Source organism: Polyodon spathula, chromosome 6, assembly GCF_017654505.1.
Source record: "Polyodon spathula isolate WHYD16114869_AA chromosome 6, ASM1765450v1, whole genome shotgun sequence".
NCBI classification, from domain to species: Eukaryota; Metazoa; Chordata; class Actinopteri; order Acipenseriformes; family Polyodontidae; genus Polyodon; species Polyodon spathula.
Window position 1 is genome coordinate 42,397,912 of NC_054539.1, and position 26,033 is coordinate 42,423,944.

The following is a 26,033-nucleotide window of genomic DNA, read 5'->3' on the forward strand; positions in this document are numbered from 1 at the left end:
CTTATTTTTGCTATTCAGCAAACACTAAACTAATTTGTTGAATAGCTAAAAAGAAACATCTGTGACTTTAAATTGTATATGCTCTCCCCCCCAAAACAAAAGTTTATTCAATATATGCTAACAGCGTATCCCGATGCTTTTGATGATACAATTAAAAAAAATAAAGCTTTCTTCTATGGGTGAATACAGTCCTTTGTTTAAAGGTAAGTGCTTTTGGACCTCACACTAGTGCTTGTACATATATTCACATCACGGCACCTATGATGATACACTTTGAAGCCCATACATGTAAATTGATTCAACTTCCACAAGCTGGCAGCTTTATTTTTCAAATTGTATGTTTGTTAGTGCTGTGATGCATATAAATAAACAAGGGCTATGTTCAGGTCTAAAAGCACGTTATTTTTAAACAAAGGACTGTATTTGCCCCGTAAACACTTATTTTCTTACCAAATTTACTGTAATAATTTGTTTAATTCTAGGTAAGAGGTACCCACAAAACCAAACGTTACCTCACAATGATACATACAAAAATACAATCACAAGTCACGTTTCTACATATACATGTGAAAAATTATATTTCTGACATTTCATGGCATCTAGGCTTGTTTCACATTTATCCCACATACATTATACAAGTTTTAAATGTCTTTTCACATTATAGCACAAATAAGTGTTTTGGTATCCTCTGTCTTTCTCTGCGTTGTGTCAAAAATATTTGTTGGTTATGTTGTCTGAGCAACAATTGAAGCTTTTGCTGTGGTCTGTGCCAGACCACAAGTGTACATGGCAAACGTGAGATGGCTCATGGACTGATGCATTCACAGTAGAGCAAAAAATAGACCAAAGCTGTCGCAGTGCCCCCCCATATGGAGCAGGCCACTTTTAGGACGGCTGCGTTTACTCTGCATAAAAAAGACCTAAGCTGCCTCAAAGCCAGCTTACAAGTGGCAAGTGTAAACAGAGTATTAGTAGCTCCAGACCATGTCTTGCTGACTAGGTTATTGCTAGGTCAACATGAGAGATCAACCACAATATTTTATTAGTCCTACAATATATTTACATTAAGTTGTTGTAAACTTTGAGAAAAGTATACAGGAAAAAAAGTTATGTTTGTTTTGTTTTGTTTTGTTACCATGTTAATTGATAACCTTGTTTTCTAAACAGTCTCATTCAAAGGCTAGATGGCAAGTCTAAGGATATTTCAAAGATTGCAGCAGACATCACCCAGAATGTGTCGCTGCGACAGGGCATGGAGAGGAAGAAGGTCATCCAGCACATCAGAGGAATGTACAAAATAGACCTGAGCGCCAGCAGGCACTGGCAAGAGCTAGTCCAGCAATTAACACACGACCGGTGAGTGACCCGCTAACCTTTTACACAGCAAATAGTATCGCAAAACCTAATGATAAAGCCAGGAACAAGATGCATAAAAGCTGAATTTGCTGATTTTAATTGAACTGTTATGGTAAAAGTTAGAATCCTGGTCAATCTTTAAGTTATAGTTCCTTCACTACAGACATAACATGGACAAAAACAAACAAGATAGCTGCTTCCACATCCAGCGCTCAAAGAAAATCGCATGACATTTGCCAAGCTTTTGGAGAGGTTATAGTAATAAAATAATGACTTGGATAGCATTATTGAAGAGTTTGATAAAACAAGTGACAGGAGATGATGTATCAGTATGCACTACTACAAAGAGATATGTGATAAATACAGTGAACAAGGAGTGGTGCAGGGCTGGAGATGCAGTACTGAGTGTCCTGTTGATATGCACTGCCTTTTAAACCTTTTTTACTATGAGTAAATTACTTTTAAGCAGCATGAGTAAAATAAATAGCGCGGGTGAAAATAAATTGAACCTGACGCGCCTGACAGGCGCTGAATAAATTGACCGCTAAGGGTTAAGTGTTGTGTCCAGACGTAACACAGCTGTCATGGTTCCAAGATAATCTTTTTTCACCCAGCGATGCGCAAGTGAACTAATCTGCTAGCAGCGCAGTCAGTCCTTATTGTTAAAGGCACAGTAGCATCTGTTTTTTTTTTTTAAAAAAGGCCTGGGGAGAACCCTGAGATTTCATAATAATGATAATATTATTATTTATTAGGCAAATTGTGAGTGCTAATTCATTGTAATCAGATCAAAAGTGAATTCCAGATATGTTTGGATACTGGGTATATACGACATGTTTCTGTATGGGTTGTCTGTGAGTTACTATCAATGATCACAATAAGGATTTATTATGTATTTGTTAATTTCATCAATATACAATTAGAATGTCTGAACATTCATCACGTGTAAGTTTCAAAATGACTGTTTACTGTTTGAGACACTTGAGTGTTCAAGAATTAAAAATATTGTAAGATTGAGTATCTCTTTTGAATCATGTTCAGAAGTAATTAATAATGCAATAACTATGATGTGGGTCCTCTTTAAAAAAAAAAAAAAATTAAGACAGAGGTTAATCTAATTAATTGATTTGTTGTGATTAAATGTGATTTACAGTGAGATGTATAAATAGAGATAGTGTTCCAATCAACCATAATATTCACCACCTGGCGAAGACTATTGTAGTTGAAATGCGTAGTGGATGTGGATCTGGCATTTTTTATGTTTTTATTTTATTAATTTTTTTAAATATTTGTTTAATAAAAATCAAATGAATTTTGGACTTCTGAGTAGTGTGGATCATTAAGAAAAATCTCAAAGTGTACGACCAAGCTTTGGGTCTACAGTCCTAAATCATAAGGAAATAAGGTTTGTTTGACCATTCTTGACAATTGCTTATATTGGTCAGCGCCTCTGTGGGAACTGAAGCATTGCAGTGCATGAAAGTTTTGTTTGGTTTTTTCCCCCCTTGTTTATATATATATATATATATATATATATATATATATATATATTATATATAATATATACAAATGTTATATATATATACAAAATATATATATACTTCTGAGTTCAATTATATATATGGAGGAAATGAAGACCAAAGAGCATTCTACAGAAGTTAGAGATAAAGTAATACAAATGCATAGATTAGGGAAAGGGTACAAAATAATATCCAAGTGTTTAGATATCCCAGTGAGCACAGTTGAATCAATAATCAGGAAGTGGAAGCTGCATCACGCCACCCAGGCACTGCCAAGAAAGGGCCGTCCCTCAAAACTCAGCGCTCAGTCAAGAAGGAGACTTGTGAGAGAAGCCACAGAGAGGTCAACAATCACTTTGAAGGAGCTACAGAGTTCAGTGGCTGGGAGTGGAGTAATGGTGCACCAGTCAACCATATCAAGAGCTCTGCATAACACTGGCCTGTATGGGAGGGTGGCAAGAATGAAGCCGTTACTCAAAAAGTACTATCTGAAAGCATGTCTGGAGTTTGCCAGAAAGCATGAGAGTGACCCAGCTACAATGTGGGAAAAGGTTTTGTGGTCAGATGAGACCAAGATAGAGCTTTTTGGCCAAAACTCAAAGCGCTATGTGTGGCGCAAACCTAACACTGCCCATGCCTCAAGACGCACCATCCCTACAGTGAAGTATGGTTTTGGCAGCATCATGCTGTGGGGATGCTTCTCATCAGCATGGACTGGGCATCTTGTTACAATTGAAGGAAGAATGGATGGAGCAAATTACAGGAAAATACTGCAAGAGAATCTGCTTCAGTCCGCAAAAAAACTGAAGCTTGGGAGGAAATTCACCTTTCAGCAGGACAATGATCCCAAGCACAAGGCAAAAGCAACATCGGAATGGCTCGAGAACAAAAAGGTGAATGTCCTACAGTGGCCCAGTCGAAGTCCTGATCTCAATCCCATTGAGAATCTGTGGCACTATTTGAAAATTGCGGTCCACAAACGTCGTCCAACCAACCTGAACAACCTGGAGCAAATCTGCCAAGAAGAATGGGCCAAAATCACTCCGACACTGTGTGCAAAGCTGGTACATACTTACCCCAAAAGATGTAAAGCTATTATTGCAGCAAAAGGTGGCTCTACCAAATATTAATGTGTGGGGGTTGAATACTTATGCAAACAAGATATTTCAGTTTTTTTTATTTTTCTTAAAAATATTTCCCAACATAAAACCAATGTCACCTTACAATAATTGATTCTGAGTTTCAGTGTTTTAAAATAAAATATCGAACAGAACAAAATTTCAATGTACCATTTGTAATTCAGTAACATGAGAGAATTGGTCAGGGGTCTGAATACTTTTGCAAGGCACTGTATATAAACTTGGTTGGGCATTTTATTTTATCGTTGCTACAGAGGAGCCATAGAGAAGATCTGAAAGTACATTGTAACCCCTATAAATGAACACCATGCATATGCACTATATATATATATATGATAGATAGATAGATGAGAACCTTGAAGTCCAACTTCCACTGCCTCAGAGTGGAAGGAGGATGACAACAGGTTCGCAAGACAAAGTACAGCAGGGTTCCCTGACTCTGGCTGGTTCAGCCATGCTGTGAAAGCTTGAGTAACATACTGGGCTAAAGTGGAATGGGCACTCGCCAACCCACCTTGCCAGCGTGGTGATTTATGGACAACCCCCCCCATGATGAAAGCAGACAAAAACATGGCCCTCATTCCGGCGAGGCTGGATTAGCACTGACCAAGGCAGCAGCTGCTTAAGCATGAAGACAGAGGGTTCTAAGAATCACCGGGTTATGATTTTAAGCTGCCACAGAACACTGACCCTGGCCATGTACAACTGCAGATCTCTTTCAGGTGAAGCAAAACTTCAAGAGTTGGAAGAATCAAATGGGACATCGTAGTACACCGAAAAGACGAAAGACTACTAGAACTCGAGTGGACATCTTTTCTTCTACTGAGGCACTACAGATGGACGAACAGGAGGCGTTGGATTCATTCTCCACAAGAGAATCAAGAATAACGTGGTAGAGTTCACAGCGTGTCAGAGAGGTCTGCAAGACTGATAGTTAAAGTTTCAAGGAAGTATGAACGTCAGGTCGTCCAAGTATTATCACCAACAAGCAGCTATTAGGATGAAGGAGTCGAAAATTTTTATGAAGTACAAGAACTACACGTAAATGGGAAGAGCCAGTATAAGTTCATCATCGGTGACTTCAACTCCAAAATAGGAGCCCAGCAAGAAGTCGAGAATTCGGTCGGTAAATTTGGACAGGAACGAGAGGGGTGACAGACTAGTCAGATTTGCAGAGAACAAGAACTTATTCATCATGAACACCTTCTTCCAGAAGAAATCCATCAGGAAATTGACATGGAGAGGACCCAACAGAGTGAAGAAGCACACCGTACAAGCTGTCTCAGTACTAAACAATTTTAACATAGGAAGTGACCACAGACTTCTAAGATGCAAAATACATCTAAACACAGCAATGGAGAGAGCGAAACTTGTGATGACAAAATCCAACACAATCAACGTAGAAATGCTCCAAAAGCAAAGCCTGGTGTTTCAATTGGAACTGAAAAATAGATTCATCACCCTTCAAGATCTTCAAAAATATTAAGCAATCCAGGTAAACAGAATCTATGAGGAAGTGTTGTAATTGCAGAAACAGCAAAAAAAAAAACATTCCTGGAACATGGAGTACAAAATGTGACCAGAAGATCACACAACAGACAAAAGACCTCATGAAGAAAATAAGGGAAATTAAACAAACAGCAGCTCTGAAGTCAAAGATTGAATATTTTGAGCTCTGCAAGACAGTAAGAAAGTGCGTTACTGCAGCTATACGTCGTTCAGCTGTAGGTTGGTAGAGAGAAGTTGAAAACAACTGAAGCATGAAGAAAGCAAAACAAAGACTGATCATCGTTGGGGGAGGGAACAGATTTTAGCAATCAAACAGGAGGATGGGATTTTGAAGTGAGTCAATTAATTGATTTTGAAGAGAGTCAAAGCCTTTTATGGAAAATTATATCAAGACAAAAAGAGCAACATAGCAGGTGACAAAGATGAGACGGGAAAAAAACGCACCCCGGGGAAGAAGTTCCAGACATTCTCCTGGAAGAAGTGAAACATGCTATCAAACATATGAAGACGGAAAAGGCACCTGGATAAGACAGGATAATGATTGATATTGTAAAAGAAGGAGGTGAAGAACTGACAAGTACTGTTGCATATTTTTAGATTGTATTAAGCAAAATAATCAGTGATACTTTTTTTTACATAAGAAAGGAGATAAAGACCTCAAGAACGACATACCTATTAGCTTACTTCCTATAATCTGCAACATTTTTACCAAGATACTCGCCAACAGACTTCAAGATAAATTTGACTCTGCAAAATCAAATGAACACGCAGGATTCAGGAGTGGATTTAGCACAATGGATCATCTTCAAGTTGTACGGCAAGTGATTCAAACCAGCAACGAGTATGAACTACCACTTTGCTTGTGCTTCATAGACTTTGACTCTGATTTTGACTCTGTTTACAAAAGATCTGTATTAAGCTGTCTGAAAAAACAAAGAATTGAGAAAACGTACAGAGGCTTGTTCAGCACCAGATACAAGAATGCAACATCCACAGTAAGACACCATAAAAACAGCAACAAAAACAAGATTTAAAAAGTAGTTTGTCAAGGAGATACAGTTTCCCCAAAGCTCTTCACGAGCACCCTAGAAGACATTTTCAAAACACTGGATTTGGAAAATAAAGGGCTGAAGATCAATGGAGCCTACTTGAATCACCTACGATTTGCTGATGACATCCTCATATTTATGACGTGCCCAGAAGAATTACAAACAAGAATACAAGAACTACATGAGGCTAGCATCAAAGCGGGTTTGAAAATTAACCTAAAGAAGACTCTATTCATGTTCAATAAATATACCACTCCACAGGCAATTGAAGTCAGTGGAGTGGTATATTTCAAGCTTGAAGAAGTCTGTAACTACAATATATATATATACTTAGGACAGTTAATTTTGGCAACGGAGAACCAAATGTGCAAAGTCAACAGAAGAGCAAAAATGGGCTGTAGTGCCTTTGGAAGATTAAGCATGGTTCTGAAAGGGAAACTACCCTTATGCCTCAAGAGGAAAGACTAATGTGTGTTGCCAGTGCTAACTTAGGTTTGCGAGACCTGGACTCTCAATGCAAAAATTGCTCACAAATTGCAAACAACGTAATGGAGTATGGAAAGATGCATGCTGGGAATAACAAGGAGACAAGAAGCGAAGCGAAAAGGAAGGAATGGATAAGAGTGCAAACAAAAGTATGCAATGTCATTAGAAGAGCAAAAACACTGAAGTGGCAGTAGGCCAGACATGTAGCAAGAACAACAGACCATCGCTGGACCAAGGAGATACTAGACTTGATCCCAAGAGATATAAATTGACCAAGAAGAAGACCTCTAGGAAGATGTCAATTAATTTTTGAGTCTCCACCCCTTGAATTAATACTTGGTGGAAGCAACTGTGGCAGCAGTTACAGCTGGGAGTCTGTTGGGATAGGTCTCTACCAACTTTGCACACCTAGATTTGGCATTATTTGACCATTCGTCTTTACAAAACTGTTCAGGCTCTGTCAAGTTCCTAGGGGAGTGTTGATCGACAGCAATCTTCAAGTCATGCTACAAATTTTTGCTGCTTTGGGTCGTTTTCCTGCTGAAAGGTGAATTTCCGTCCCAGTTTCAGCTTTCTTGCAGAGGGCAGCAGGTTTTCCTCAAGGACTTCTCTGTACTTTGCTCCATTCATTTTCCCTTCTATCCTGACAAATGCCCCAGTCCCTGCCGAAGAGAAACATCCCCATAACATGATGCTGCCACCACCATGCTTCACAGTAGGGATGGTGTTCTTTGGGTGATCCGCTGTGTTGGGTTTACGCCAAACATAACGCTTTGCATTTTGGCCAAAAAGTTCCATTTTAGTTTTGTCAGACCACAAAGCTTTGTCACATGGCTACAGAATCGCCTAAGACTTTTTTGCGTACTTCAAAAAGGATTCAAAATGGGATTTCTTGAATAATGGCTTCCTTATTGCCACCCTACCATACAGGCCAGATTTGTGGAATGCTTGGGATATTGTTGTCACATGCACACTTTGACCAGTCTTGGCCATAAAAGCCTGTAGCTCTTGCAAAGTTGCCATTGGCCTCATGGTAGCCTCTCTGATCAGTCTCCTTCTTGCTCGGTCATCCAGTTTGGAGGGACGGCCTGACTAGGTAGGGACTTGGTGGCGCCATACACCTTCCACTTCTGAATAATCGTCTTGACCATGCTCCAAGAGATATTCAAGGCCTTAGATATTTTTTTATACCCATCCCCTGATCTGTGCTTTTCAACAACTTTGTCCTGGAGTTCTTTTGAAAGCGCCTTGGTGCTCATGGTTGAGTCTTTGCTTTAAAATGCACTACCCAGCAAAGACAACCTACAGGAACTGTTGAATTTATCCTGAAATCATGTGAATCACTACAATTTAACACTGGTAGAGGCCACATAACTTGGTGTGTGATTTTGAAGGTGATTGGTTACACCTGAGCTAATTTTAGGATTGCTGATACAAAGGGGGTGGACAATTATCCAACCAAGCTATTTCAGTTTTTATTTTTAATTAATTTTCTACAAATTTCTATAATATTTTTTTCACTTGGAAGTTGTGGGGTAGGATGTGTAGAAAAATGGGGGATAAAAAAACTATTTTAATGCAGGGTATAAGCCAACAAAAGGTGAAAACTTTGAAAGGGGGTGTACTTTCTGTAGGCCTGTGTGCGATATATATAGAATTAATATATATATTATGATAGATATTATATATATATCTATAGTTATAATATATATATATATACATATATATATCTATATATATATATATCATATATATATGTAAAGTACCAGTCAAAAGTTTGAGTACACCTGCTTGAAACCAGGTTTTTTTCATGATTATCTATGCTTTTAACTTATATAAGTTAAGCTGATAATCATAAGTGAATTGCATTCAAAATTTTTATTTTTAAATGAAAATGTAAATCTTGTCAATTTCAATTAAATGGTCACCCAAAGCAAGGGGATTTCAGTCTGAAGCCCAAGTCAGTTAAAAGTCTGAAAAGTGTATAACACGGTGTTAGAACACTGGCCTAAGTATAAAAGTGTCTTTGCTAGATGTTCTCTGAGTTAACTAGCATGTTTCCTAATTAACCTTTTGTCACCAATTATTAACAGATGAGGGTCCATGATTACTATAAATATAGGTAGCATAGGCACAAGTTTGACATTCCTGAATGTAAGGGAGCAGAAAATGGCAAAATACGCTAAGTTAAGCAAAGAAAAAAATCTGTAATTACTTTAAGAAATGAAGGTCAATCTTTAAGACAAATCGCAAGAACTTTGCAAGTGTCTGTAACTGCTGTGGCCAAGACCATCAAACGATTTGAAGAAACTGGCACTCATGACGACCGAACAAGGTCAGGAAGGCCAAGGGTGATTTGAGTCACAAGTCTGCAAAACCGGAGATTCACTGCCCCTGAAATGCAAGCTCAGCTAAATGCTACTAGAAGTACAGATGATTCAACATCAACTGTTCAGAGGAGATTGCGTGAAGCTGGCCTAACTGGAAGAATTGCTGCAAAGAAACCATTGTTTAGAGTGCAGAATAAAAGGAAGAGACTTGCCTGGGCCAAAAAACACAGAAACTGGACGTTTGAGGAGTGGAAGTCGGTCTTATGGACCAATGAGTCAAAATTTGAAATATTTGGGTCCAACCGCCGAGTATTTGTAAGACGCAGAGAGGGTGAGCGCATGAGTTCTGCATGTGTGGTTCCCACTGTCAAGCATGTAGGAGGCAGTGTCATGGTCTGGGGTTGCTTTGCAGGTGACAGAGTTGGTGATCTTTACCAAGTCCATGGCAAGCTCAACCAACATGGGTATCATAGCATACTTCAGAGGCATGCCATTCCATCAGGATTACGGCTAGTTGGGCAGCCTTTCATTCTTCAGCAAGACAATGACCTGAAACACATCTCAAAGTTCTGCAAGAGCTATCTGGCAAAGAAGGAAAGTGAAGGACAACTCAATCTAATGACCTGGCCTGCCCAGTCTCCAGACCTCAATCCCATAGAACTTGTATGGGACGAACTGGACAGAAGAGTCAAAGCAAAGCTACCCACAAGTGCCCTACATCTCTGGGATCTCTGGGAATTGCTGCAGAAGAGCTGGGAAGACATGTTGGGTGATTTCCTGCTGAAACTTGTTAACCGAATGCCTTGTGTTTGTGAGGCTGTTATTAAGGCAAAGGGTGGTTATTTGGAGGAATTCAAGATTTAGAGACAATTTCCAATTTTTTTGAACATTGCTTTGATACTCCTTATGTTTTGTTTTGTATATTGTAACATCTCAATAAGAACTAGCGATTCAGGCTTAATTATCTCTAGATTCATGATGAAAAGTTTAACAATTAATATTAATTATGTTTAAGTATTTCAAATCATCCATAAATGTATTTGTTATAAGACAAAAAAGAAACCTAACAATCCAAGTTATTATTACATTTATTCATTCTGAAAGGAAGAAGAATAAAGTATAGGCTTCATAGTTAAAAACATGTGTAAAGAAGAAACAAAATAAAACACTCAGGGAAAAGTAGTGCGTTGTTAAATGTTCATAATTGAATACTTGATGTGCTCTCTGGTCATAGAGTTTTGCATTAGTGAAGAAGTCTTTTAGTAGTTCATCATACATTGTTTCTTTCAGTCACGCATTACGTATACATGCGTTAGCTTCCAAATGGCTAAGTACGCATGTATAATGTTCAGCATCTAGTTGAATAGACGCACATTATGTATTGTGACGATTCCAATAGCGTGGCTTCAGTTCAGTTACTTGTAAACACAAAATATTAGTTTGATATTTATTATGTTGGTGCGATGTTTAAAACAAAGTCTTCTTAATACGGTCATCCTCCCTGTAGAAGTTAGTTGTGCAGCAGCGTATTATCTCCGTGAAGTCTGTAGGCAAAATCTTTTGTCGTTCCGGAGGGAGCCTATCTTCTCTGGGACATCTTTGAAGATTACATTATTGCATTCATTGTTGAAGAACTTCAGAGTTTATTGGCTTGAGAACAATTAGATGTTTTGAAGAAAGTGCGAATCCAGCGAGGAAGAGCAAGTCTAGAGAGAGCCCAGAGAGCGTGAGTCCAGAGTGTCCAGAGAACGAAAATCCTTGTTTAAGTTTAAATAACACGATGTATAGGCATTCCCTTGTACTGTAAGCAAGTCCTTGTCGGTCCTTCGATTGGTTCACAGTATTTGATAGACAGTTGCATGTCACACAAAAAGGGTGTGTTACAAATGGAATCTATCCTCCTGTTTCATTGGCAAAGGATTTTACATTTATCATTTAAACCTCCTATTCAATATAACTTTAGTTATATTCATTAGAGAAGCATATACATTTCAGTTGCAATGTCTGTACAAAATTACAATTACAAGCATATAAAACACATCATACTATCAATGGATAATATTCAAAAATAGTTATTAGTTTGTAATATTCATTTAAAACACAATAAACCCTTCAGGTTTAGTGAGACACTTAAAATAACTATTAAACTTGTATCCACAAGTTACGTAATTAAAAATGATTCTTAAAGCATTTTAACTAACTTTTAACACAATAATGGTACAACTGCATAGTCACTATAGCTTCCCTTGATAAGTTTTATGACACCTTAGGAGGCCAGACAATCAATTAGCATTTTGGAAGGCGAGCTTCAAAGAGTTAACACAGTTTGTGGCCTGTGCCTTATCAACACGCTTTGAAGTAGATCTGGTTAAGAATGTTCAGAAATCCATGTTAACAACTCAATCCCCACAGCATGTCACACAGACAAGAGTCTGAATTAAATATCTGGAAAATGCTTATATTAAAATGAATTTAACCATGAATTTACTTGACTCCTTGGTTATCTAGTGCGACCACTCCTCCACTCCATGGCTGCCACGCAGTTGACCTTCCAAGTTGCTGATTTAGTATATCGTAGCTCTGCCCCCTTTCTAAATGACCGAATTCCATCTAACCCTGAGAATTAACTGTCTGGCCATCCAGTCCAGGGCACTCTGTTCCCTTTACACAGTGCCCTCACAGGTCAGGAGAGATTTATCTCCAATAATCATTCTGTCTGTCACAAGGATATATAAAAAAATAAGAACTGTCTTCAAAAGGCAGAGACTTCTGACTTTGACCAAACAGCAATCAGTTTTTTCAGAGACCCTCGTAGCATGGACCACGTCAGCTTGCAAGTTCAAGTTGAAGTTCAATGGTATCAAATGGCGTCATTCTCTGGGCTTATATATTGGATTTTCCCTCCATTAAATACATTAGGAGTCCCAATTAAATCTGATAATCAATCTGTCTTGACAGTTCATATCTTTGAGTTAATGATATATTCTAGTAGGATCCAGTCAACTCCTTTTTAAAACTAATTGGAGTTATATAAAAACATTACAAATGAATTCAATATACTCCTTTCCAAAATATTGGAACATGATCTCATCTACCAGAGCATTTATTTTTTACATCAGACAAAGAATACATGTTAAAATTAAAAAGATACGTTTGTTCCTGTTATGGTTGTTTGAAAAGGTCTACGTTTACTATTGACTAGGAGTGTTAAAAGAACACATTAAATACATGTTACATGCATTAAATTTATGTTATTTAGCAAAAATATTACAATGTTTTACATTAGTAAATATCACATCTTTGTAGCCATGATAATTCTGTGAAATTGTCTCTTTTTAGCCATGTCTGTGTCATGATTTTTACCGTGACAAAATTATATCCTTAACTATTAATTACAAAAAATATGAAAATGATAACTCTTCTTAATATATAGACTATAGTGACATGTAATTGTGTGATATAGCTTTGAACATGATTCGCATTGTTTTAGTGAAAAAATGAACCAGCAGTATGTTGAACCAAGGCTTTCAGTTAGATTATTTTTGTTTGTTTACTTTTTTAATGAAACAGTTTATTGTTATAGGTACAAAGATAGAAAGCTGAAACAATGTTTAGTCTTTTAAAATAAACTTCCCTCAAAGTCTACCAAGAGAAACATAAAGGCTCATGTTGTTTCAGAGCTGTGTGGTACGACCCAGCCTCCTACCCAACATCCTGGCAACTAGACCCCACCGAGGGGCCCAATAGAGAAAGGCGGCGCCTGCAGCGATGCTACCTGACCATCCCCAACAAATACCTGCTGAGGGACAGGCAGAAACCAGAGGGTAAGAAGGGCCTGTGCCACACAATATTCAATAGCTGCTTTTCATATCTGAATTAATTAGCTGTTTTAATGTAGTCATTTGTATTTTCCTTTTCTTATAGAACTAGTCAAGCCACCATTGTCATATCTTTTTGAAGACAAAACACATTCTTCTTTCTCAGCAACTGTCAAAGACAAAGCAACAAGTGAGCCTATCAGGTACCTGACCCCATCACAATACACAGGAGTGTATCCACTTTATCAACTGTGTTGTTTTTGGTCATACAAATATAAAAGCTCATGTACTTTTCTCCTGATTTTCCTTAGGTTTACTCGCAGATGCATAAGTGTTGCCCCTTCGCGAGAGACCACTGGTGAATTATTATTAGGCAAGTACTTTTGAAAATGTGAGAAACTACTTCTGTGTAACGCATGGTAACAGCTGAGAAAAAAAAAAAAAAAAAAAAAAACATGGTGTTAAAATACACTTTTCAATAAAAATATAAACCTTCTGGTTTTAAAGGCAATTCAATTTCCTTGTCTTTGTAGAATACTTTTAAATGCTTTTGTTGGGTTGCTAGCAGTAATGAAGCATGCAGTTAAACAGAAAATAGTTTCTGGTGATTTATGTTACTATAACCTTTAGTTTACAGCCCGGTTGGATAGATATTAATTTTCACAGAGTAACGTAAAAGAACTGTGCTGTTGAGTAATATTTCTTCATTTGCAAATAGCACTACAGTGTATGCTGTGCATTTCTACTTCATAATGTGTTTCTGCAAATAATTTACTGCTCTGTGCTACCCTTTGTTTTCTTCATTGCAATAGTTTCCAAATCAGTTACTTTGAGAAATGTATCTTTGTATGCATTTTTCACTTTAATCGTTGAGGCAAGTTGCCGTTTTCAGTTTGACCCCAAAGGTACGTGATAGCTAGTTATAAAGTAATGCCATTTTCTTGCAGTGCCAGTATAGCTGAAGCTACAGGCACAGTGTGTTTCATATGCACAATGTTTTTATCACAATTTAATGGTTATGAATTCAAGAGTTACTGCTTCACATATCAACAGTTCATTAAATATGCTCTGTCTAGTATTTCACTGTCTCATTTTACCTGTGTGTGTGTGTGTGTGTGTGTATATATATATAAATATATATATATATATCTATATATAGATATATATATATATCATTTCTACCGTGTGAGTTTTCTAATTATGTTTTTTGTGGTATTTGAAAGTCCGGACTTTTATATTTAGTTAACACATAAACTAATCCAGGCCTGAAATACTAAATGAATCATGTGTACTGTATTAGGCTCATTTATGAGAGACTTTTAATAGCACTTTGGTCATAATATGGAATATAAATATTTTATATTTGCATATATATATATATATATATATATATATATATATATATATATATATATATATATATATATATATATATTATAATTTTTTATTTATTTATTTATTTTTTTAAACAAGAGTGCTCATTCTATGTTTACTTAGACAATCCTATGTACAGTGCACTAGAATGCCCTCACAGCAGAATTGTCAAGGGACCAGCTGTACTACTTTACAGAAAAACAATTGTTATTGAAATTGATAAGACTATTTCATGTTTCTTCTACAAAGGAAAGTCTGGGATGTACTTTGTCGAAGATAATGCAGCGGATACCTACGACAATCCAGTAAGTGAATTTACACACACAAAAAAATACAAGTATACAGTGTAAGTAAAATTAATAAATAAACAGTTCCCTTTCAAGTACGAATTGTAACCATTACTGAACAGGATATATCTCTTATAGCCTGAATGACCTGAGTACATATATCAAAGCTGCTCCTTTAAGAGCCCCGTATTCGTCAGTCGTTGTCTCCGCCCCCAGGGGATAAATAAGAATGACGCCTAAGGCTCAGCGCTGTTTTTTTCAGCCTTGTCTGAGTAGGAGTGAGCTCTGACTTTTAAATCATAACTATGGAGATAAGCTGAATATTCACTGTTTCTCTCATTTCATATTTTGAAATAATTTTGCTTATTTTAAGCATATAATTCTTTCTTAGCCTAGGTACTGATTTAAGTTCCCTCTGCGGCCTTGTACAAGTACGGCGGCCGGCGGCTTTCCACCACCCCTTCCCTGGGATTCAGTCCTTTGTTGCGACTAGGTTTCATGCTGTCTTCACCTGCATGCCACTTCTCCTGGTACCAGAGCCGGTACCAGTGACTTGCTTCCGGTACCTGGTACCAGGGCTGGTACTGGCCACCCGTTTTTCGGTACTGCGGCCCCATTTTCGTTACCGTAGTCGGTACCTGTAACCCGTTAGGTACCGAGGTTGGTACCACGGCACTCCTGCCAGTTTCAGAGCCTGTACCAGTGACCTGGACGGTACCGGCACCATGCGGTACCAGAGCCTGTACCAGTGACCTGGTCAGTACCAGAGTTGATGCTCCAGTGATCTGGTCGGTACCAAAGTAGGTACAAGTGACTTTTATTGGTACCAAGGTTGGTACCAGTCATCTGGTTTATACCAGAATTGGTACCAGTGACCCGGTTCAGTCCAGTTTGACACCAAGACCATTACTTTTGCACCAGTCAGCTTACTGTTTGTTCTTGTGCACATACATTGCGTGGCTGAACTGTTCAACTTTCAACCTTGCACCATGCCTGGGTTTCACCTTTGTGTTGGTTGCTAGAGAAACATTCCAGCAGTAGATAAGCATGACAAGTGCAGCCACTTCCTGGGAAGGGAGTATGCAGAGGGAGCTGTTAAAGACCACAGCTGTTGCGCGTCTTGTGCTCATTTTGCTAAGAGGACACTGGGAAGCAGACTGCCCCACTCTGCATCTCTTACACTGGCGCAGGATGACTCGCCCCATTTGTCCCCTGCAGTGCAGTTAACACCAAGAGCTAGGAAGTGATCCTCTAGGGCAGTGGTGTGCAGACTTTTTTTATATGCCAGACCCTTTTCTTAGCATGCATTTTGTTGCACCCCTCCACCCGGCGACACGCATATTAAAACATTAGAATTAACTTTTAGATTTTAACAGGTGTTTTTGTTTTTTGTTTTTTTCTGGATTTAATGTAAATCACATATTTTCCTAGATTTAACCACAAAAAGCCCAGATTTAACTAAATACATGAATATGAAGAAACAAATTCTTAAGATTTGAAATTTGTACTTTCACATATGATTTATAAATGTTGAAAACGCGTATCACAAATTCCACATTTAAAATCAGTCTAAATCTTTTTTTTTCATTTGGCGAGTCAACATTTAGCTAACATTTACTAACAAATAAATCAGTGAAATACACAACTTAAGTCCTTTTTTTTTTTTTTTTTTTACACTTGGCACTTCAACATTTACCTAACAAATAAATCTGAAAAACATTATCGTTCAGCAATTAAATCTGAAAAAATGAATCTGGGTTTTCACAAAAGAAATATTTATTTTGCCAGCTAAATCTGAAGCAAATGAGCTCCCTTAGTCATAGTCTGAAAAGCGTCATGTTATGGTTGTGATGGTCAACTCAGCAGGAGAATGCTCTGTTTAGGCAATTAAATGCAAAATTATTTAATTATTTATTGTAAATAATCTTATTTCTGAATAATCTTATTTCAGAAGCTTCTTCTTTTACTTTTTTGTGGGTGAACTTCTTTTTTTTTTTCTTCCCCCCAGAGTCCTCATGGTGAAACAGAGCCAGCATCCTTCTCTTGGACTTACGAAGAAATCAAAGAGGTCCACAAACGATGGTGGCAGCTCCGGGACAACGCTGTGGAGATCTTCTTAACCAATGGGATGACACTGCTCCTGGCCTTTGACAACACCAAGGTACTGTAGAGAAAAGTATAACTGCACTGGGGGCAGCATGTACTGTTTGCAAAAGTAGAGTAAATATTGGCCATTGTGTCAATGAAGGTTCTTGAAAATGCAGTATTAGATCATTATGTGCAGCACCAAACACAGTTTGTACTAGAATCCACAAGAAACAGTAACAAGAAACGGGGGGTATTTCAGCCACAATATATTCTATTATCCAAGTGCCTTTCAAAACCATTTAAGACAGTTTTTGTGTAGACCGTTAATACAGAAGATTTGTGGTTGGTAGTCAAGTGACCTATTTTATGTCTGACTGACTGTGTAACACTCTTTGAGAATTAACACCTACAAAACTCATTACCTGCCCGTAGAATGTTTATTTTGTTATTGTACTGGTGGCAACAATACCGAAGCTAATGATGATTATTCAGTTGAGTTTAGCGTGAATAATTGTTAAGCACATATCTGCTTGCTTAGGTCCGTGATGACGTTTACCACAACATCCTGACGTCCAACCTAGCCAATCTGCTGGAATATGGAAACATCACGGCTCTGACTCACTTGTGGTGCTCGGGGCAGATCACAAACTTTGAGTACCTGACCCACCTTAACAAGCATGCAGGCCGCTCCTTCAATGACCTCATGCAGTACCCTGTGTTCCCCTTTATACTCAGCGACTACACCAATGAAACGTTGGATCTCAGTGAGCCCACTATTTACAGGTCAGTTCATCAGAATGGAAAAACCTCAACATTTCTTGTTCAGCTGTGTTAAGAATAGTCGCTTACTAGTTCCTTTCTAGGAGAATAATGCTGTTGATTGAGACACCATACCGTGTACCCTTATTCAATTGGTAATTTCTAATCAGTTTCACTGCTGTAAACTAGATTGAGTAAGAAAGTACAAAATAGCTAATAGTTCATAGTTACCAGAACTATAACAGAGTTTGTTTGTTTTTTATTGGTTGTGATGTTGTTTCTCTCAATCTCTACTGCGTTTACTATAATCAGGCTTAGTAAGTCTATACTATGCAGTTAACTAATAAAATAAGAAATAGGGTAAGTATTGCAGCTTTATGAAAATTGTTTTTATTTTTTCCATCAGAAATCTTGTGAAGCCCATAGCTGTGCAATCCAAAGAGAAGGAAGTCCGTTATGTGGATAACTACAAGGTATTACTTGATCATGCTTATTGTCATTCAGTGAGACGGTGTCACTAACAAAGTCTTTTATGGTAATTGTTTTTTTTCTGCATTGCATTATTCCAGTGATTTGATCAGATTGAAGACCTGCATGGGTTTCAGGAAGTACATTCACAAACATGGGTTGAATGCAATTGAAAAAATACAGTGCTACATGACCAGTGTTATTTTCCTGTTGTATGGTGCTATTCAGTCAAGCATAATAGATGTAAGAGAAGATAGTCTAAGAAGCATGAAATGAGAAGGTGCTGCTCTGTTTTGCAGTACCTGGAAGAGGAGTTCCGGAAGGGGGCTCGAGACGATGACCCCATGCCCCCTGTGCAGCCATATCACTACGGGTCCCATTACTCCAACAGTGGCACTGTCCTACACTTCCTGGTCAGGATGCCTCCCTTCACAAAGATGTTTTTATCTTACCAAGGTACATTATTGCAAGAAGACTACGTGAAGACCGGGGGGGAAGGGGAGGGGGAGGAGGTTGTTGCAAACAAGGTTTAGCATGAAAGTTTGTAAATAAATATTAATTGGTTTTGTATCAGAGTTTCTGTAAGCACGTGAACAGATCACTTCTGCATTTTTTGAGTCTGCATACTAGACTTTTAAATTATAACAATGGGTTTGAGTCAGCTGCAACATTTTCTATACTAGTGAGTTCTTGTTCTTTAGCCATGTAACTCTATACTGTAGTTCCTACAATTTCAAATAGAAAATTGGGTGGAAATACAAATATCTGAAGTAGGTTTTGCAGTTATGCCTTATCCAGTCACCTAACATTCTGCAATTTCATTACATTTTATTTGAAGCCGTTGCAAATGCTAAAACATTGTATGTTGCCTGTACAGAGAACCCTGTATTAGATTAAGACTCATTTTTAATTGGTTCAATGCTTACTGGCGGTTTGGAATTGCTTTTTGAAATGGCACACAGCAATGTATTTTCATGTACTGTAGGATTCCCTTTGTCTCTCTCTTGTATACTTTTTGGTGCAAGAATATATGATGCAGAATTTTCAGCCATTAAAGCAACAAAGACATGTTACTATCAAGAGCTGTGTATTAAATACAGAATCCTTTTCTTACAGACCAAAGCTTTGATATCCCAGATCGGACTTTCCACTCAATGAACACCACATGGCGGCTTTCATCATTTGAATCCATGACTGATGTAAAGGAGCTGATCCCTGAATTTTTCTACCTGCCAGAGTTCTTGGTGAACAGAGAAGGTACAGTACAGTATGACAAATCAAATCAGTCCCTCACATAGTAAATAGAACAATTTGCCCCCTAGTGTGCTAGTAAAAACATTGCTAAAATATGGGATATCCGATACAGTAGATTATAGGTTCAGTAAATAAAGACTTGGTTGATAAGGCTCTGGACTTCTCATTTCAATAGTTAAATACATGGTTGTTTCACAGATCTAAACTACAAACACTATACTAAGTGTTATGTTCTTCTTTATTCATTACACTTTGATACAGACTTTATTTTAGCAATGTAAGGCACTTACACAAGGTCTTTCAACAGGTTCAGTATTTCTGTTTAGGCAAAGGTTTTGGAGAAGTACTGCATACTTCATTTGTCCTAACAAAATATAAAATGCTGATGTTGCATCCATACACTGCAGTGCATTTGGTGTTTTGAGCCCCTTGATTAACAAATATAATGGCAACCATTTGAATAAATACTGTATAAGCTTTAAACCACAGAGAATTTAGGGGCAAATGTTGCAATCATTTATGATAAACCCCTTCCCATCCCTTCCCTGGCAGGCTTTGATTTTGGAGTGAGACAGAACAGTGAGCGGGTGAACCATGTCAACCTCCCGCCCTGGGCGCGCAACGACCCGCGTCTCTTCATCCTGATCCACAGGCAGGCACTGGAGTCGGACCAGGTGTCCCAGACCCTCTGCCAGTGGATCGACCTGGTCTTCGGACACAAGCAGAAGGGCAAGGCAGCAGTGCAAGCAATCAACGTCTTCCACCCAGCAGTGAGTGCAACAGGCAGCTGACTATGTTGGGTGATTTATAAAGTCATTAACCACTGCTGTGGAAAAAACATCCCTAAACGATTTTGAAGGATGTCACCAGTCAAAAGAGTTGTGTTCCCCATAAACTGCTGTTATTTTGCTGTTTACCCTGATTTTACTATTATTTACAGTGTTTTACCAAGAATAGCAACTGTTTTTACTATGCTTTGCCATACTTGTTATTTTCGATGATTGTCTGTGGTTTAGGGTGTTTTAGGTATATTTTACTATACCTTTCTGTGCTTTAACTTTAGTATACCACACTAAACTTTTATAAGGGCAAATGTTGCATTCTGCTTTTACAGCTGATTTGACAGACCATGATTTAGCATCTTGGACAACCTAATGGTACCACAGGTAACATGACTCAGTTAATGCAATAGGAATTATTGGTTAGATCATTTAGTGGGGCTAGGATTTTGTTGCATCTTATTTGGTATCTTCTCCTGCCAAGTTTCGTTGCTCTGCAGTGCATTTTTCGTCAGCAACACAGTGGGGCAAAATGACCAACCATCTGTAATCACCCAGTAGATCGTGGTTTTCATCCATACTGAACCTCAAAGCACTTTACAAATTATGTACAATTGAATCACACACTAACCACTGAAGTGCAGTTGACATTTTCAACTGTAAATCGCCCACCGTTATTAATATTGATGTGTTTGTTGGAGGGAGGCTGAGACCACCTGAACTTATTTAATACTGTTATTTTCGGTTCAGGGTCAACCACAGTGTAAGTTGAGGTGTGTTCTAACTGCTACACTTAAACTAGGGTATGCAGAATGAGAACGCACCGATGTAAAGATTTTGGTTAAAACCTTTTTGGTGAAAATTCTGATTTGTTCTGCTTTAGACATACAGGTATGTATGTACATTAAATGTTAGACCTGTCTTAAATATTTGACTGAGTTAGACTTGTCCGCCTCTTATTTTATTATTATGTTTTTTAAGCAGCATATTTTTTCCTTAAATCTTAATTAAAAATAATATATTTTGTAATGCTTTTCAACAAAACCAGAAAAAGATCCCAAACATCAGTACTACTGAATTTGTTTTAGAATTGTGTAATATGCTCTCTTACATAGGTTCTAGCAGTCTGACATTAGAAGACTGTAGATTGCCAAGAACAATACAATATTGTATTTGTACAATAGAGTGATTCCATGGACAATCTTTGCTTTCATAATTTTAAATCCATCTCTGTGTCCTTAGACGTACTTTGGGATGGATGTGTCTGCGGTAGAGGACCCAGTGCAGCGCAGAGCCCTGGAGACCATGATAAAGACGTACGGACAGACTCCTCGGCAGCTGTTTAACGCAGGTCACATGAGCCGGCCCAGCTCCCGCCTCATTATGGAAGGAGAGCTGCCCGCCGCCATGGGGCTGCTCGTTCAGTTTGCTTTCCGAGAGACCAGAGAGCATACCAAAGAAGTGGTGTATCCGGTATGACAACTCACTGGTTTTACTAACATTGTGATTTTAGTATAATTAACCAATTGGTATAAATCTTGCTTCAATTGAAAAATGCTGTAGTCAGCAATTTTCTTTTTTCCATAAAAATTACACTGAGATGTACTTAAAACAAACGAAGTGCAGAAATCCTACATCCTTATAACAAAGTAGTTGTTTGTTAACAGTTTGCACCACTGTGATTACAACAAAACTATATAAACATGAACAATTAAACACCAGGAAAATGCAGAAACTGACAGTTTTGCAGACAGTATTTTTTACAGAAATCCACACTGTTAATACTGCAAGGGGAGGAGTTCTCATGGAGAACACACACACACTCTCAGTTTCAGGCTCCGCTCCTGAGTGTTGTAGCTTCAGTGCAGTTGTGCACTGACGTCGACCAGAGAGCCAGCTCCTACCAGCACTGACCCATTTTCAGTGCGTACAGTAGAGCAGTGGCTCTGGCACTTGTCTTTGTGTTACACAGCAAGTGCTGTTATCAAGCAGCAGGTGGTTGCTAGGCAACTACTGCTGACAGCTATCATAACAACACTGCAGTCTAACACAGAGGCAGCTTTGCTTTTTCGGTGCATCAGATTTTCAGCTGTTTACAGTTAGTCATACTACATCAACATCTCCCTACACTGGCGCAGTTTTGGTGCCCGCAGTTGTAGCTTTCGCCCAGCAGGTGCCCCGGTAATAATTTCCCCCGGCGTCGAGCCAATCCGACGTCGAGAGAGGCACAAGCTGCCAATCAGAGTGCTCCATGTTTTTGGTAGAAGCTGCTCACTAGCGCCTGCTGGAGATCCCCAGCATTGGTGTAATTCGACCTCGACTTGCAGTGCATCACTACGCCTCTCCCCCTCGAGAGGGTCCAGGAAGTGTGGACAACACTCCTGCAAGGAGAGCAGGGAGATTAGAAACTAGAAGGCCATGGTCAGGTCCCTGGTGGAGCTGCACTTTGGCCCTTCAGCAATGAGTCTGCCACAGGTTGACTACCAGGAGCACGTCACCCCAATGGCAACGCTATCAGAGTGTCCGTCGGTGCAGCTCGCCCCCCTGCCTAGCTTAGAGGGCCTGCTGTTTATAGCAGATTCAGAATCAGGCCCCTGTTCTCGGGTGTGTCATCAGAGGCGGGAGAGGAGTGCGGGCCCCCATCAAATACCTTCCTGCTGAGTTGAGGGAGCTGATGCCACACCATCTGATGACATCTCTCTGCAGGAGCAGTGTAGCGAGACTTCATTCTTCACCCCGCAGCTGCCCTCCAAACTACCCCGCACATACCCGCCCCTTATTCCAGCCTACATTCAAAAGATGGAGGCTGACTCTCAGGCTATCACGTCTTACCCAGTGTTGCAGCTCACACATGCTCACTGTGCAACCAAGGACCCAGCTTGCACCAGCAGGCAATGCAGGGTGACCAAAACACTTGCCAAGAGGGCTTGTGCCGCTGGAATCCTAGGGGTCAAGGTCGGCAACTGTAGTCCAGTCTTGGCTCTGGTTATCATTACCGGCTTGTAAGAGAGTTGCATGGATAATTTTGGACTCGCTGGCCCCCTTCCGAGTCCGAGGTATCGAATCCCTGGGTAAAGGTTTGCTCCTTTTAGAGGTTCTCGGAGATGATGGTGGCAACCGTTACTCTATAGCCACTGGGGCCCATGAACACGAGGTTCGGTGCCCAGACAGTGGACCTTTTCACCTCGAAGGATTCCACCCTGTGTTATTGGTGGTTAACCTTACTGGATAAGCAGCAGACTCTTGGTTTCGACACACTAGCGTGTCTGTGGCTACGAACATTCCTCTATGTTTTTCGCACTCTTGCCAGAAAGTCTGATGAAGATGCAGGCGGAACAAGCATCAATCCTCCTTGTGGCAACAAGATGGCCAAAGGGACACCGATTCCCTCAGATCCCGGAGATGCATGCAGGGAAGCCTTGGAGCAGGGTTTCTTTAAGGGCGAACCAAGTGCTTTGTTTCTGAAATGTTCTCAGATTTTTTTTCAAACCCCCCCCCCACTGTTCAAGGATGGTGAGCACAGAGGCTTCGTTCCCTGTGCCCTGTAAGGGCTGTGGCGTTAGATAGTACAAACAACTGTAGATTGATAAAACAGCTTTTTATCTGCTTTGGATCTAAAGCTAAAGGGCAGGTAGGCTGGTAGAGGCAGTTAAGACAGCATATTAGTCTGCAGGTGTTGCTAATGACAGGCCACTTGACGAAGTCAAATGGGCCCCCTTTGTAGGGTGTAGGAACAAATGAAGGGTGGTGAAAAGGCTCACTAAGATCAAGCTCCACTCTCCTTGCATGGCCTGATCAGGACAAACTGACATCACTATGCTAAGTGGCCCCTTGAGAGCATAAACAGGCTTGCTCCAGCTTTGGCAAAGTGTTGTTCCCATTTGTGATTAATGGAAGACTCCCTGTCTGATGGAAAATGGTGGTTCCCTTTCAAGTAGGGAATATTAACCATTACAAATGGGTGTTTCCCCTTTAAGACCCCCAAACCTGAAAACTTTTATACCAGAGACTCTCGTAAGAGCAGAGTGACGCAGCTGCTGCTCCGCCCCCACAGCAATAAAGCAGCTACACGCCCAGGTAACATCGCCAGTTTCCCTTTTCAGCCAACCTGATTACTTCTGAGAACTGATGAGTATTATCTTTTTTTTCCTGTGTACCTTTTTAACTCTTTTAGCCTTGCTTTTAACTGCTGGTTTTTTTGTATTTTTTATTACTAAAAATGGTTTAATTTGAGCCTTTCTCATATTACAGTCTGTGCTGGTTAAGTCCCACCACGATCTGCTACCTGAGTAGCTGTTCCTTCCTGGGACCTTAGCACTTATCGACTGACTTGCTGCATTTGGAGTTTTAAAATAATTAATAAAAAAAATATTGCTTATTATTATTAATATATCATTTTATTTTGAACAGTGTGTTTTTCGCTTTGCATTTCTACCGGTTGTGTGTGTGTATGTATATATAAAATTAAACACTATATATATATAGTACTTGAAATGGTACAAAAAGACCCAAAGTTTCAGCCTGTTTTGCATTTGGGGTATTTCATATATATATATATATAAAAATTTTTATTTATTTTGTGTTTAATTTTCTTACAGCAAGGCAATTACTGAAACCATCAGAGCAGCTACTGTGGGCATTCCTACTTAGCAGCTTGTTACTGTTCTAGTGCAGCTGTCCAGCAGCAGGATTATAAAGGCTTGATTCAAGCAGGCTGCTGCTGACTTGTCACAAACAGTAACTGCAACCTGTCGCCCTCGATCCTAAGCGACCAAGGTTACTGGTTCGGTGCAGGCTACTTCTAGCCTCGAGTTTTGTACTGACTAGAAGTTTAGTCAGTGGCTAACTTACAGATTGGCATCCGCTAATGTGCCATTAGCAGTAACTGCGATTTATTGCCCCCGATCTTGCAAGCGGGATCGAGGTTACTCTTTCGGTATCGAGTGTCGGTCTGGAGTGCACCGTGTCGGTACTGAGTGCAAACGCATATGCACAAGTGTCGAGTGCACATGTCGTTACCGAGTTCACCGTGTCAGAAATGTACATTACTGTTTGCACAACACTACTGTTGTGTACACTGCAGTATTACCATGGCTGTATTCCATGCACGTGTGTCTTGCATGGCCAAGCTTCCTGCAAAAGACGGGCACGACGAGTGCATCATTTTCCTGGGTCCTGAGCATGCAGCTTTCACTAAGTGTTCGCTTTAAAGTAGAGTGACACGTCATTCTAAGGAGCATTCCGTCACCCCTGTGTAGTGTTCAGCATCACTGCACACTATCAATGTGTACCAAAGTGGACAGGGAACAAAGCTCGCCACTCACGTTCGGCAAGCACAGAACAGATCGATAAGATCTGCAAGGCTGTATCAACACAACAGGCTATTTTTGCTGAGCTGCTGCAAGAACGTGCAGCCTCACTGGCACTGCCAGTGGCTACACCACCCACCCTACCTGCAACTTTGCAGACAGTGGCTGTTGAGATGGAGAGTGGTACAGCTCTGCTGAAAAAGAGAGCTGAATCCAGTGGTACAGCTCTCTTTATCAGCTGAGCTTATTCCCCTGATGCAGCCGGCTACTGCAGCCTTGCAGGTGCCCTGGCCTGCGACAAAAGAGGAGAGGCACTCGATATATGATGAGCAGCCAACAGTCGTTGGTTTGCGGTCACCCAGTCTCAACCGTGTGGCCCACAAGCTTCTGCTATGGGCACAAGTGAACCTCCTCTCATTCCGGGCAGTTCACCTGTATGGAGTGATCAACTGGGCTGCTGACCTCCTCTAGAGGTGCAAAGTGGAGACCATCCCAAGCTTGTGAGCGT

At 39.6% G+C, this 26,033-nt stretch overlaps 1 protein-coding gene across 4 annotated transcripts in view; it reads left to right on the top strand.

Moving 5' to 3' along the window:
• The window catches only part of lyst (lysosomal trafficking regulator), a 180,182-nt gene that overhangs the window by 141,026 nt on the left and 13,123 nt on the right, over positions 1 to 26,033 (top strand). For all 4 annotated transcript variants that reach the window (XM_041252875.1, XM_041252878.1, XM_041252877.1 and 1 more), the window contains 12 exons: positions 1,168 to 1,356; positions 13,068 to 13,213; positions 13,314 to 13,410; positions 13,519 to 13,580; positions 14,831 to 14,886; positions 16,877 to 17,029; positions 17,495 to 17,739; positions 18,122 to 18,188; positions 18,483 to 18,639; positions 19,300 to 19,440; positions 19,990 to 20,207; positions 21,459 to 21,689. In XM_041252875.1, the coding sequence (XP_041108809.1) occupies positions 1,168 to 1,356; positions 13,068 to 13,213; positions 13,314 to 13,410; positions 13,519 to 13,580; positions 14,831 to 14,886; positions 16,877 to 17,029; positions 17,495 to 17,739; positions 18,122 to 18,188; positions 18,483 to 18,639; positions 19,300 to 19,440; positions 19,990 to 20,207; positions 21,459 to 21,689 (1,762 nt within the window). The remainder of the gene's footprint in view (positions 1 to 1,167; positions 1,357 to 13,067; positions 13,214 to 13,313; positions 13,411 to 13,518; positions 13,581 to 14,830; positions 14,887 to 16,876; positions 17,030 to 17,494; positions 17,740 to 18,121; positions 18,189 to 18,482; positions 18,640 to 19,299; positions 19,441 to 19,989; positions 20,208 to 21,458; positions 21,690 to 26,033) is intronic.